Source organism: Nannospalax galili, unplaced genomic scaffold (genome assembly GCF_000622305.1).
Source record: "Nannospalax galili isolate Female #2095 unplaced genomic scaffold, S.galili_v1.0 scaffold1191, whole genome shotgun sequence".
NCBI classification, from domain to species: Eukaryota; Metazoa; Chordata; class Mammalia; order Rodentia; family Spalacidae; genus Nannospalax; species Nannospalax galili.
In genome coordinates, this window is record NW_008330570.1 from 1,508,116 (window position 1) to 1,522,809 (window position 14,694).

A 14,694-nucleotide genomic window follows, 5' to 3' on the forward strand; every position below is an offset into this window, starting at 1 on the left:
TATCTAGATTTTTGGTGTTAGTAATTGCTGCCCTGTGTGTCACAAAATGGGACTGATTGTCCCAGCTCTCACCACATCCTGGTCTTCATCCCTTTCTACCTCCTGGCTGAGGTTCACGGAAGAAAAGCACCCTTTGGAATTTATCTCTTTGGAACTTGGGTTCTTTCCTTCCTGACAGACAGCTTCTTTGTTCAGAGAGGGCAGTCCTCTGTTTCTGTGGGGAGGAACCAGAAGGAAACATCTTAACTCAATGTTAGAACTTAAGTTTTTATTAAATATTGAAGTTTATGAGGTCTATATGAGTTCACTTTTTTTGTTTGTTTGTTTGTTGGGTTTTTTTGGTCTTTTTGAAGCAGGGTTTCCCTGTAGCCCCAGCTGTCCTGGAACTCACTATGTAGACCGGGCTGGCCTTGAACTCACAAAGAACCACCTGCCTCTGCCTCCCAAGTGCTGGGACCACAGGCTTGAGCCACCACGCCCGGCAAACTCACACATTTTTATGAAAAAGAAACTCAAACAGAATTACCTTGCTCTAGCATTATTTTTGTCTAAGATCTCTTTGCTGGGCTGGAGAGTTGGCTCAGTAGTTAAGAGCACTGACTGTTCTTGCAGAGGACCTGAGTTCCATTCCCAGCACCCACATGACTGCTAACAACCATCCATAACTCCGTTCTAGGGGATCCAACACCCTCTTCTGACCTCCGCGAGCACTGCATGACATGGATGTACTTACATACATGCAGGCAATATACTTATACACATAAAATAAAAATAATAACAATAAAATAAAATAAAAAAGATCTCCTTGCTGTGCAATCAAACACCTGAGTGACAGGCCTTTGGCCTGAATGACTCCTTCCAGAGAGTCGTTCATTTGTTTTCCCTAGGAAGGTTTAACTTAAAAAAAAAAAAAAAAAAAAGACTGATGCAGTGAAACTAGTCCTCCAAATCCTGGTCAGAGTGGCTCCATCTTGCAGCAAGCAGCCATTTAGCTATTCTTCATGCCAAACTGCAGCTAAACAAGTCATCCTTCCCATGACTACACAGTGCTCGCCCAGACCAGCAGAATCCCTGATAAGACCAAGGATGGAGTACACATAAGCACCTTAAAGCCATAAAAAACAGGTTGGTAAAGGGGTGGGGTTAGGGACAGGGAGGAGAGGGAGCAAGATGGAGATGTCCATACTTATTCATGGCTCCATAAGTAACCCTATGGAGCACACACACACAATTTATCAGTAAATAAATGTAATTTAAAATAGCACATTATTTTTTAGATGACAACTACCTAAAACTTTATTCAAACATGTTTGTTCTGTTGAAAGCCATGGCAATTAGGGATTGTAGAGGAAATGACTCTTTGGATTCTAATATGTAAATAGGGCCTAACTTCAATACTTCCTTTAGCCCTCATTTCCAGTCCCTATTCAATGGATAAAACATCATATTATTAAGCTATGGCTCTGAGACACTGAGAAGCCCACAACAGCCAACTCCATCTCTAATCCTATCTGTTACCACTTTGTTTTTCCTGAGACAAGGTCTCATGATATCGTCCAGGCTGCCTTGGATTATTTTGGGGGGGGGCGGGGGTTGTTATTTTGAGCCACCTCTCTTCAATATCTTGCCACTCTGGTACAGTATTTTGACAACTACTATCTACCAAAAGTAGTCTCAAACTAAAATTCTAATAACCTGTAACTGTAGTACAAGTTGTCAGTCATTCCCACACCACCAGCGTTTTTGTACCTGGGATCACAGCTTCTGTGCTATTTGTCCCTTTAAACCATAAAAGCTGAAGAAAGGTTTTTACCTCACCCTGACACAGTAATGAGGCCTTGATAAAGAGTGGTAAGGGATGTCAACACAGACAAGCATCTTAAATGAATGGGGAGCAAAGTTATGAAATAACACGCTTACTTGTAACTAACTGTCTTTTCTTCCTCCTGGCTGTCCAGAAAATTAGGCACTCTTTTCAAGGGTTTCATATCAAAACTACTATCATTAAAATTCACCTTCACTTTTAACCTTAAACAAAAGAACATGAGTCAGGATGTTTCAAAACAAAACTCATTTGTATTTAAGCATTAATTATTATCAAGCACTGGCTGCTATATGCATGGCCCCAAATACCTTTACTTGAAACTGGTATGCATTCTCAAATGAGATTAGTTGTTCAACAATTTTTTTAAACTTTACTTTTATGTTATGTGTATGAGTGTTTTGCCTGCAAATATATATGTTAAGTGCACCCATGTCACATCATGCAGTACCCACAGAGGCCAGAAGAGAGCGTTGGATCACCTGGAAGTTCCAGATGGTTGTTAGCCGCCATGTGGGTTCTGGGATTTGAACCTTGGTCTTCTGCAAGAGCAGCTGGTGCTCTTAACCACTGAGCCACCTCTCCAGCCCCTCAACAATTTTTATTTTTGTCTTTTTGAGACAGGGTCTCCCTGTAGCCCCAGTTGTCCTGGAACTCACTATGTAGACCAGGCTGGCCTTGAACTCACAAAGATCCACCTGCCTCTGCCTCCCAAGTGCTGGGATTAAAGGCGTGTGTGACCACGCCTTTAACAATTTTTTAAGACATAGCGGAGATAGGGGTTGGAGAGATGACTCAGTGATTAAGAACATTAGCTGTTCTTCCAGAGGACCTGGGTTTGATTCCCAGAACCCACTTGGAGGCTGACAACTGTCTGTAACTCCAGTTTCTGGGGCTCCAACACCTTCTTCTGGCCTCTGCAGGGCATTGTATATACATGGTACACTTACATGCAGGCAAAACACTCCTACACATAAGTTTTGGGGTTTTTTTTTATGTATATGTGTGCATTGCCTGCATGTAGGTAAGTGCACCTGTGTCATGCAAAGCCCTCAGAGGACAGAAGAGACTGTCGGATCCCCTGGAACTGGAGTTACGGACAGTTGTTAACTGCCATGTGGGTGCTGGGATTCAAACCTGGGTCTTCTGCGAGAACAGTCAATGTTCTTAACTACTGAGCCACCTCTCCAGCCCCACATAAGTTTTTTTTTTAAGTAAATAAAATATTTTTTTAAATATGATGGGAGATTGATTTGCTATTTAATGAGAACCAAGAATTAGGCAAAGTTTAAGACCCTCCCTACCCACCGGGAGCTTATACTCTAATGCTAAAAGAAATCCCCCTCCCCCCCCCATCCTTCCTCCTGGTCATTAGCATCACCAATCTGGTAAGTGACCTTCTTGCAGGGCAACCACAATTACAAAAATTGTACCAGAAAACTGAGTTGGCAGAGATTGCTCCAGAAATGGCAGCTTTGCTACTAGAGGGTCTCCTTCAAATTGACAGCTCCCACTGACAAGCTTTCAGATTAAGCCTTGATGCCTCACACTTGGACTGACTGATGGCTGTACTCTTCTTCAGGCCACAGCTCACAGCTCACCAGAGGTTTATCAAAGGGCCATGCCAATTACTCATTCCCCAGGGTTACAGTCTCCAACTGGGGTCTTGTTTCAGGTCAGATGTGAAGACAGCTATGCTCCTGACACCAAGCTTTACTGGAAGAATACCCTGCATACCCTCAGAATTAATTCTCTCTTCTCTCTCTCTCTCTCTCCTCTTTCCTCCCCCTCACTAACATTCAGTACCTTTCGTATAACTAGAATTTTGTATATCTAGTATTCTTGCCTTTTTCAATGCTCAGCCTTTCTTTATTTCACAGTCTGTGTCATTTGAACTTTTCTGAATAATTCTCTTGATTGCATCTTTTATTTCAAAAGAAAAAATGGTTAAATAAATATATCTGGCACTGAAAAAAAATTTTTTTAAGGTGGGACTTGGTGGTGCACACCTTTAATCTCAGCACTCTGGAGGCAGAAGCAGGTGGATCTCTGTGAGGCCAGTCTGGTCTACATAATGAGTTCCAGGCCAGCTGGGGCTACAAGGAGACTCTGTATCAAACAAAACAAAACAAAAAGTTGGGGCTGGAAAAACGACTAAAAGTTTAGGACCAATGCCTGATCTTCCAGAGGTTGGTTCCCAGCACCCACATAGGGCAGCTCACAACCACCTATAACTCCAGTTCCTGAGTTTGATGCCATCTTCTTTTCTCTGCGGGCACCTGAACACATGTTTACATACCCACACAGAGACACACACTTATATACACAATTTTAAAATAATGAAAATTAAAATCTTCAAAGAAAGCTTCAGGGAAAGAGGTTTAGCTCAATAAAGCATGTGCTTAGCTTGTGAAAGGCCTGGATTTATCCCCAGCACCCAAAATAAACAAAACAAACTTCTTCCATAATCTCCAATCTCTAGCCCTATTATATATTCTTAAGTGTCTTATATACATACCAAATTAAAATTTCCCAGAACCACATTCTCAGGACTCTTTATGCTCCACATGGTAAAATCCTAGTATATTAGCTGGCATTGGAGGAACTTCACAAAATGATTCCAATTTAGACTCACAGACAACCAGTGATTGACCATTCATTCATTCATTCCAAATGATACTAAAGAAAAACTAATTCATACTTCCTCTTATAAGGAGATGGTCTGCACAGAAGTCTGAAGTTGGCATTTAATAGAGTTTTAGATAACTTAAAAAAAAAGTAAAAGTAGATGGTAGCTAGGCGTGGTAGCACACACCTTTAGTCCCAGGACTTTGGAGACAGAGGCAGGTTGATCTTTATGAGATCAAGGCAAGCCTGGTCTACATAGCGAGTGCCAGGCCAGCTGGGGCTACAGGGAGACCGTGTCTCGAGAAGGCCAAAAAATAAAAATAAAAAAGATAGAAGGTAGAGAGAGTCTAGAGGAAAATGCTGGCATATTCAAAGGCACAGATGTGATAGTGTTTATTTGGGTAGTGAGGAATCTCATATGTTTGGGTACCGAGTACTAGGGAAGGAAAAGTCAATACACTGTGCTGCTTCATTTTCCATTACCATAGTAATATATCTGAAGGTGGGTATTTTGTAAAGAAAAGAGTCTTACTTAGCTCTCAGTTCTAGATGTCCAAGAGCATGGTGAGCTCTGGTGAGGGCCTCATAGTAGATGGGATCAAAATGCAGGAGTATGTATAGAAGGGTGAGGCAGGAAACCAGAGAGCAAATCAGGGTTTGCTCTTTCATGATAACCTGTTCTCATGAAAACTAACTCCAAAAGACCAGCATTAATCCCTCCTAAGGGTAATGTCTCTAATATAATTTATGTCTCACAAGGACCCACTTTTTAAAGGCTCCACCACTTCTTTTATTTTTATTTTTTTGCGAAGATTTATTTTTATGTATATGTATGTTTGTGTATCTCTGAGTGTATATGCCACATGCGTGGGGATGCTCACAGAGGCCAGAAGAGAGTGCTGGATCCCCAGAGCTGGAGTTGCAAGCAACATGGGTGCTGGGAATCAAGTTCAGGTCCTCTTAACCTCAGCCATCTCCCTAACCCTTGTGCTATCACCTTTTCTTTAAGGTGCCAGGTGCTATTAGCTCTAAAACTGGAAACACTGAGTTGCACCTGATACATGTTGTAATCTTGAATCTCATTTAGTAAGATTTTCTAAGAAATAGAGACTTAGTAACTCATGATATGTTGCACCAAGAACTAAAAATAATATATTTGAGGAATCCTTATAGTTTTTGTTTTTTGAGACAAGGTCCTGTAGCCCCAGGTGGTGTGGAATTCACTATGTACACCAGACTGTCCTTAATTTCACAGAGATCTACTTGCCTCTGCCTCCTGAGTGCTATGACTAAAGGCATGCACCACTACACCTGGCATACCTCTTAATACTGATATATGAGAGACCAAGCTTCCAATGCACTGAATTCTTGGGGGACAAACCACTTCCAAACTATAGCACCAAGCATGTATATCATACCAAATGGATTGGTTTTTAGCAAAGGAACATAGGAACACTAAAGAGAATTAAGTTGGACGTAACATTTAATGCCACATGAGTTCACCCAGGTAGCACTGCACAACATGAAAGTATGGAACTGTGCTTTACAATGTGGACTATGAAGTCAGAGACATGAATTCAATTTCTGACTACTACTTTATGGATACAGTAAGTGCTTTTCAACCTGGTGAGAACTGGAACCATCTGGGTACTAATGTCTAGGTCCTATCCTGAGAGATTCTAATTTCATTTTTCCAAGGCATGACCTGGATTTTTTAAAGCTTCCCAGAATATCTGACTGTAACGCCAAAGTTGATAACATGCTACTATAAAACTGACAAGGTATTTAAGCTGTCTGCCAACATAAGAGTTTTTATGAAGATGAAATGAACTAGCACATGTTTAAAGGCTTTTAACAAGCCGGGCGTGGTGGCTCATGCCTTTAATCCCAACACTCAGGAGGCACTGGATCTCTCTGAGTTCAAGGCTAGCCTGGTCTACATAACAAATTCCAGGCCACCTGGGGCTACAGGGAGAGCCTGTCTCAAAAAAACAAAAAACAAAAACAAAAACAAAAACAGTTTATAACAGCTTAATAAATTTTCATTGTTGTCATTACATATTAGTAATTAGAATGGGCATTTAGTTTATGAGATTGTTAAGGAAGAGACAGATTAGAAGATTTAGTAGACAGGACGGGGCTTAATGCTGGGTTAGATAATGAAAATGATGAGGGATAAAGAAGAATCCTGATGTTGCCTATAACCAAGAGCACAGAGGAAACAAGCTTAGATCCATAAGATGACTAAGGTGACCAGTCCCCTCCTTCAAGCACAAGGCAAACACATTCTATCATTAGAGATTTTTAAGGTCTGTAGAAGGGCTAGAAAGTTGTGTTTTAGAGCTCTTGCTGCTCTTCCAGAGAGTTCAGTTCAGTTCCTAGCATCCATGTAGGGCAGCTCACAACTGTCTGTAATTCCAGCTCCAAGGGATTTGATGCTCTCTTCCAGCCTCTGCAGGCACCCACATACTCACAGCATACACACAGACACAGACACACACACACACACACACAGATACACACACACACAGCAGGGGGGATTCAAATAAATCTTAAATACTACGTGCAAAAAAAAAAGAATTACAGCAGATTTCTCATTAAAAATGAACAATTTTAAAAATTATCACTGTGAAATACATCATTGCTTCAAAAAAGAATTTTTCAAGGGTTGGAGAGATGGCTCAGTAGTTAAGAGCACTTGCAGAGAACCTGAGTTCAGTTCCCAGCACCCAGATGGTGGCTCACAATCACCCAAAACTCCAGTTCCAGGGGATCCTATGCCCCCTTCAGGTCTCCAGTAGGCATGCACACATATACATGCAGGAAAAGCATTCATACACATAAAATAAATAATAAAAACATCATTTTTAAGAAAAAGAAGACATTCATAATTTCTATTACATCAAATATTACCTGCTCTTTTTACAAAATTCACTTTCTATGTATCTCATAGGCACTTTAAGCCATTCATTTGGAGTCATATATTGCCTTGAATTAGAAATACTTGGGAATCTAGAATGCAGTTGGGCCTTCTCAATCTCTTTAAATTCCTTCCTTGTATATATTTTGCCTGCAAGAAGATTAATAATCTAAATCATCACACTTAAATATAGCTTTCACGGCTCTTGGATTATAAAATCATATAAGAATTAAGTACCAGTCTCACACTGAAGAAGAGTCCTTTTTTCATCATCCTTGTCATATTGTGCTTTTTTCAAAGGGTCACAAAACTGTGGCATGATAACCTACAAGGTAAGCATGTTTTTTGTTATTGTCTTTTTGAGACAGGGTCTCCCTGTTGCCCCAGCTGGCCTGGAACTTGCTATGTAAACCAGGCTGGCCTCAGTCTTACAGAGACCCACCTGTCTCTGCTTCCTGAGTGCTGAGATTAAAGGCGTGCACCACCATGCCCAGTAAAAAGCTCATTTTTGAGGATGGGAATACAGGTCTGAGTATTAACATTCTCAGTTTATTCTAAGTGCCCATGTGTGTTCTTATGCCAGAAAAGTTAAGAATAGAGTGTATGTACATTTAATACTTTACAAATAGATGGACTCTGATACCTCTTTTGTCAAGACCCTGTAGCCAAAAAGTCAAAGTTAGTTCTCTTGCTCTCGCTCTGAGTGTAATATATACATGTTCATGTAAATGTGATGTACGTATGCATGTATGCATGTGCATTTGCATATGTGTTTGTGTCTGTGGAGGCCAGGGGTTAACATCAGTTGCCGTCCTTTATCACTCTCCCCCTCATTTTTTGAGACAGGGCCTTCACTGCATCTGGAGCTCACTATTTTGGCTAGACTGGCTGACCAATGAATGAGCCCAGATCCATTTGCCTCTGTCCCACCAGCACTGGGGTTAGAGATGCATGCTGCTGTGTCTGGCTTTTACAAGAGTAACAGGGATCTGAACTCAGGTCCTCATGCTTGTACTTCAGGCACTTGGATAGCTGAGCCGTCTCCCCAGTCCAAGGAAAGGTTAGCTCTTAAAGTTGGGGTTCAGTCTTCAAAAACTCTTCTGTCACTGTCATACATCCCTCAATTTTTTTTTTTTTTTGGTCTTTTTGAGACAGGGTCTCCCTGTAGCCCTAGCTGTCCTAGAACTCACTATGTCGACCAGGCTGGCCTTGAACTCACATAGATCTACCTGCCTCTGCCTCCCGAGTGCTGGGATTAAAGGCATGCGCCACCATGCCCGACAATATATCCCTAAATTTAAAAATCCATTTTCCTTGGATAAATGGAAAAAATATATGCATGTATTCATCTTCATCCTAACATCCACAATTAACAATATAATAACTGTACAAAATTTAACTAAGGGGGGCTGGAGAGATGGCTCAGCAGTTAAGAACACTGTTCTTGCAGAAGACCCAGGTTCGAATCCCAGCATCCACATGGCAGCTAACAACTGTCCATAACTCCAGTTCCAGGGGATCCAACAGTCTCTTCTGTTCTCCAAGGGCATTGCATGACATGGGTGCACTTACCTACATGTAGGCAATACATACATATACATAAAGTAAAAATAATAAAATTAAAAAAAAATTCTTAAACTTAAGATGATATTCAAAATGGAAGTTATCTGTGAGTCAAAGTATTAAAGTACTAAATGTCTTTTAATGGTCAATGTTATATCAAAATTTAGTTCAATATAAGATAACAGCATAAGGAAACAGTCAGTCATGGTCTAGCCTACTCCATGAAATTTTATCATAACTAAAAAGGTTACATATGTGTCTTTCTAGTAATAATTAGACTTATTTTCTTGGGCAGTTATAATATACAACACAACTATTCCAGTTATTTTTCTGTTGCTGTGATAAAACATCAAGACCAAAGCCAATTTGGGGAGGAAAGGATTTATCTCAGCTTACAAGTTACATCCATCCTTGAGGAAAGCCAAGCAGGAACTCAAGGCAGGAACTGAAGCAGAGACCATGGAAGAATGCTGCTTACATACTTGCTCCCCCTGACTTGTTCAGCAATCTTATGCAGCCCAGGCCATAGTGGGCTGGGCCCTCCTGTATGAACAATTAGGAAAATGCCTCACAGACATGCCACAGACCAGTCTGATGGAGAAAATTCCGCAACTGAGATTACTTCTTCCCAGGTAACTCTAGCTTTGTGTAAAGTTAACAAAAACTATTCAGCACAATGATTATTTAAACGATAAGCAGACTGCCCTCTAGAGTTTTGCTTTTACAGAAGTTATGAAGAGTATTACTTACAGGATGAGAAAACATTAACTTGTTATGAAGAGACAAAAATAGTATTACCATCTTCATTATTTGTACTTGACTTTTGATATAAGAATAACATAAAAATTTTAAACTGTAAAGAGAATGTAACAACATACGCATTTAACAACATGTCACAGTTCCCCATCTCCTCAGGATCTTTGAATTTAAGGATATGTGATAGTGACATATGCTTTGAACTTATGGTTCATAGAACCCAACTGAAAATATTGTAACCTAATGGTCCTCAAAAACATACTTTAAGACTTTTTATGCTCACTTCAGCAATGCATATATGAAAACTGGAAGAACAGAAAATATTAGCTATACAATAACTATAGTTATTGCAAAAGGAGGGACAGAAATTCAGGTAGCATTCCCTATTTTTGTTTTGTTTGATTGAGATAGGGACTCATGTAGTCCAAGCTGATCTTGAACTCAAGTGTGCACCATCATGACCAGTTCTGTGTTCATATTTTTTAGGATTTCTCTCTCTTTTTTTTTTTTTTTGGTCTTTTTGAGCCATGGTCTCCCTATAGCTCCTGCTGGCCTGGAACTCACTATGTAGACCAAGATGGTCTCAGTCTCACAGAGATCCACCTGCCTCTCTCTCCTGAGTGCTGAGACGAAAGGTATGTACCACCATACCCAGTAGGATTTTATTTGTGTGTGTGTGTGTGTGTATGTGTGTTTGTGTCCCCACATGTATGCAAGGGCCTATGGAAGACAGATGGCATGTAGAGCTCCTGGGAATTAATCAAACTCAGTCCTCTGCAAGAGCAGCAAGTGCTCTTCATTACTGAGCCATCTCTCCAGCCCCTGGGTTCTATATCTTTAAGAAACAAACAAAAGGACTTATTTATAACTCCAAAGAATGTGTGTATATATGGATTAAATTATTGATATTGTATATTAGAAATTAAGACTGAAAAATATTAATTTAAAATAATAAGCTTATCATATTTAAAATATCATTTAAAAAATAACTATTTTGGGGCTAGAGAGATGGCTCAGCAGTTAAGAACACTGTTCTTGCAGAAGACCCGGGTTTGAATTCCAGCACCCACATGGCAGCTAACAACTATCCATAACTCCAGTTCCAGGGGATCTGACAGCCTCTTCTGTCCTCCACAGGTTTTGCACAACATAGGTGCACTTACCTACGTGTAGGCAATACACACATATAAAATAAAAATAATAATTTAAAAAACTTTTATTTTTGGTCTTTTGAGACAGGGTCTCCCTGTACCCCCAGCTGTCCTGGAACTTACTATGTAGACCAAGCTGGCCTTGAACTCACAGAGATCCACCTGCCTCTGTCTCCCGAGTGCTGGGATTAAATGCGGGCACCACCGCGCCCAGCTTAAATAAAGATATTTTTAAAAATAACTATTTTCAAAACAAAAATGTGAGAAGAGTAATGTTGCTTTACGTTTTGCAAAGTTAATGTTTTGCTTTAAAAAAAAAAAAAAGATAGTCATAGGCTAGACAGAGAGTTCTTCAGGAGTTAAGAGGACTGACTGTTCTTGCAAACCTGGGTTCAATTCCCAGCACCCACATGGTGACCAACAACCATCGTAACTCCAGTTCCAGGAGATTCCAACACCTTCTTCTGACCTCTGCAGGCTTTGCACTACACGGGTGCACTTACATACATGCAAGCAAAACACTCACGCACATAAAAATAATATATAAAATTTAAAAAGTCGGATTCTTGTATCTGCTTCTGAGAACTATAGTTGAAGAAGATGAAGAAAATGCAAAGGGATACATATTTGGAAAGAAAGAAGTATTGCAATAGTCTTTTCAGATCACTAAAGTAGATACTCCTTTACTTTTTTTTTTGTTTGTTGTTGTGTGGTTTTTGTTTTGTTTTGTTTTTTTGTTTTTTTTTTTTTTTGGTTTTTTTTAAACAGGGTCTCCTTGTAGGCCCAGCTGGCCTGGAACTCACTATGTAGACCAGGCCGGCCTTGAACTCACAAAGATCCTGCCTCCTGCCTCCCCAGTGCTGGGAACTACAGGCGTGCGCCACCATGCCCGGCCTCAATACTCCTTTACTTTTATGTTTAAGATTTATTTGTTTTTATTTTTGAGGGTTTGCCTGCATGTGTATGTATATTCACCATGTGTATGCCTGGAGGCCAGAAGAGGGCATCAGCTCCACTGGACCTGGAGTTACAGTGATTGTGAGCCAACATGTGGATGCTGGGAAGCAAATCCAGGTCCTCTAGAAAAATAGCACGTGCTCTTAACTGCTGAGTCATCTCTGTAGCACCTCCCTTTTAATAGTGTGTGTGATACATGTGTGAGTTACAGCACATTCCTGTCACAGTGCACATGTGGAAGTCAGGGGACAGCTTTCAGGAGTGGGGTATCTCCTTCCACTATGGGTTCTAAGGATTAAACTCAAGTTGTCAGACTTTCATGAAAAGCACTTTTGCCTGCTGAGCTATCTTGCTGGACCCACTGTGCATATTTTTATTTAATATTTTAAACAAAGTCAACAAGTGGTCTTTTTTTTTTTGAAGACTTATATTTAAGTGTGTGTGTGTGTGTGTGTGAGGTGCACACACCAGTGCAGGTGTCCTTTGGAGGTCACAAGAGGGTGTAGGATCCTGTGGAGCTGGAGTTTCAGGTGGTTGTGAGCCATTTGACATGGGTGGTGGGAACTAAACTCTGGTCCTCTGGAAGAGGAGTATACTGCTCTTAACCTCTGAGCTATCTCTCCAGCCCTGGTGACAGTTTCTTAAAGGTTAGTTAAAATTTGGAATCTGAGGCTGGATGTGGTGACACATGCCTTTAATCCCAGCACTTGAGAGGCAGCAGCAGGTGGATCTCTGTGAGATCAAGGCCAGCCTGGTCTCCATAGCAAGTTCCAGGTCAGCTGAGGCTACAAGGAGACCTTGTCTCAAAAATAATAATAATAATAACAATAATAATAATAATTTGGAATCTGAGGCCACACCAATGAATTTTTCATATTCTTCTATACTAAAATACATTGGTCTGTCTCACACTTAGAATGCATCTTTTCCCCATGCATGATTTATTAAAAAAAATTTTACTATTTTTTTATTTTTTAGAAGCATTTCATTACAGCTTTAACATACTCAACACAATTTCCAGAGCAAAGACACATCTCTTTCAAAAGTGGCTATAAAATTTTTAGGTTCACAGTTGAATTAATACAGTTATACAATATTGAGCTCAGGATAAACCCTGTAAAACAAAAAATTGAATGAGTTTTTAACCTTTAAAAAAGATCTCCATTTCATTTTAAAACACATTTCTGTGTTTCTTACAGAAACTCATTGATTTTGCTAATAAGACTTAGATGTTGGCACATGCATCCCTAATCCGTATGTATCTGATTATTACTAGTCATGGTCAGTTGCACTCGGATCCTTGGCACCTGTGTATGGATATAAAGTTATCGGGTAGATTTCAATGGTAATGTTTATCACCTCTATTACTTAACATGATGTAAATTTTTATGCTTCCTCCTCAAATATAACTCATATTTTTAATTTGTTGATTTTTTGTGTGTGTATATCACATAGAACATCCCCATCTTATTCTTCATATACCCACCTCCCAGATGGCACCCTCCCATGGCCTCCCCCCCACTAGAACACTTTTACTCTGTCTTCCCTGCTACTGTCTGCTGTGGTGTCGGCACCCCTAGCCATTCCCCAGTACTTGTCTATCTGGTGAATCTAGTCAGCCTATCTAGAGGTCTTTGTTTTAGGAAGGTCAGCTGTTCCTCATCTAGCAGCAATCACTTGTCAATATTACTTTAGATAAGATTGGGGTCTGCTGTTCATTTTCCCAGTTTTATGCTGGGTAACTATCTGGGAGTCTCTTGGGCCACCCTGGCCAACAACTCAAAAGAAGATACCTCCTATCTGGCATTGTTGCTTGTTATGTAGCCTTTAGCTATACATATGGACTCTTAAAAAATTATATTGGCCCCTTTAATCTTTGGTTTTATTTTCCTTTTTGGGTGTTTAAGGCCATACAGTTGGCCCAGATAAACCAATTTATTTTTACTCTTAAGGCCGTTTGAGGATCTGTTCCACGGGGGTCACATGGGCTTGGGAAGATCTGCTGACTCCTTTCTTTTACCAGTTCCATCTATATGAAGATAAGTCAAAGGCTCTGCTCCACCATGGCTAGCTTCACTTAGAAGCATGGAGGAAATGTTTCCTCTATGTTGGCCCTCCTCTTTGTAGACTGGACAGTGGTTAAATTCCATCAGATGGGGTGTCCATGGCCTCCTTGATCAAGAGGACAGGTGACTCACCACAGTTACGGGACATTTTGAGAGATGCTTATAATCCCCTGGCACTAGCCGACCTAGGAGGGCAAGGAGCTAAAACTGTCCTTTATGTCCCTCTGATCAAACTAGTATAGGCCTCAAAGTATGTCTGTTAAACATCCAAGAAGGTTGGTTCCAACAGTCTGGTACTTTTAATTACCATGTGCCATGCAGATAAAGCTTAAGCAAAGACAAATTGTTTTCAAATAAACCTTGCCTAGGCATATATTTCTTGATCTGGTATGTATAATTTGTCAGGGGGTTGCTGGACTAATATGGTTCCCTCTTGTTTTTAAAACTAGCTAGGCATTATTTATCTCTCTCATTGTCTAGCCCTTCCATCATGGTTTTCCCACATAAGGTGCCCCCATTTTTCCCATTTATTCCTTAATATCACCCTTCTCCTATGGTCCTACCTCTCTGAGCTCCTTCTTTCCCTTTATCCCCAAGGTTCCTTGTATACTCTTTCCTCCCCCCTCCCTCAAACTAACCCAATTTTTATCCATATCTCCCTTATTAACTCCTCTTTCCTACTGTTCTTCTCTTTCAGGTTCTTTCTTTTCCTTTACCTCCCTGGTTCTTTCCATTATCCTGGTTCCTGTAGTTAGGTTTGGACATATACTCACTGTTCAGGGTTTGGTGCTAGGATCCACATACTAGAGAGAACACACGTCTTTTTTTTTT

At 40.4% G+C, this 14,694-nt stretch overlaps 1 protein-coding gene across 8 annotated transcripts in view; it reads right to left on the reverse strand.

The window, feature by feature from the left end:
* Fam228b (family with sequence similarity 228 member B) overlaps nucleotides 1-14,694 on the reverse strand; it is a 38,759-nt gene that overhangs the window by 4,740 nt on the left and 19,325 nt on the right. For 7 of the 8 annotated variants that reach the window (XM_029553879.1, XM_029553862.1, XM_029553875.1 and 4 more), the window contains 4 exons: nucleotides 7,608-7,695; nucleotides 7,364-7,520; nucleotides 1,921-2,028; nucleotides 73-214 (listed from right to left, as the gene is read on the reverse strand). In XM_029553879.1, coding sequence (XP_029409739.1) covers nucleotides 73-214; nucleotides 1,921-2,028; nucleotides 7,364-7,520; nucleotides 7,608-7,695 — 495 coding nt within the window. The remainder of the gene's footprint in view (nucleotides 1-72; nucleotides 215-1,920; nucleotides 2,029-7,363; nucleotides 7,521-7,607; nucleotides 7,696-14,694) is intronic. The other variant, XM_029553877.1, reaches the window with a different exon arrangement.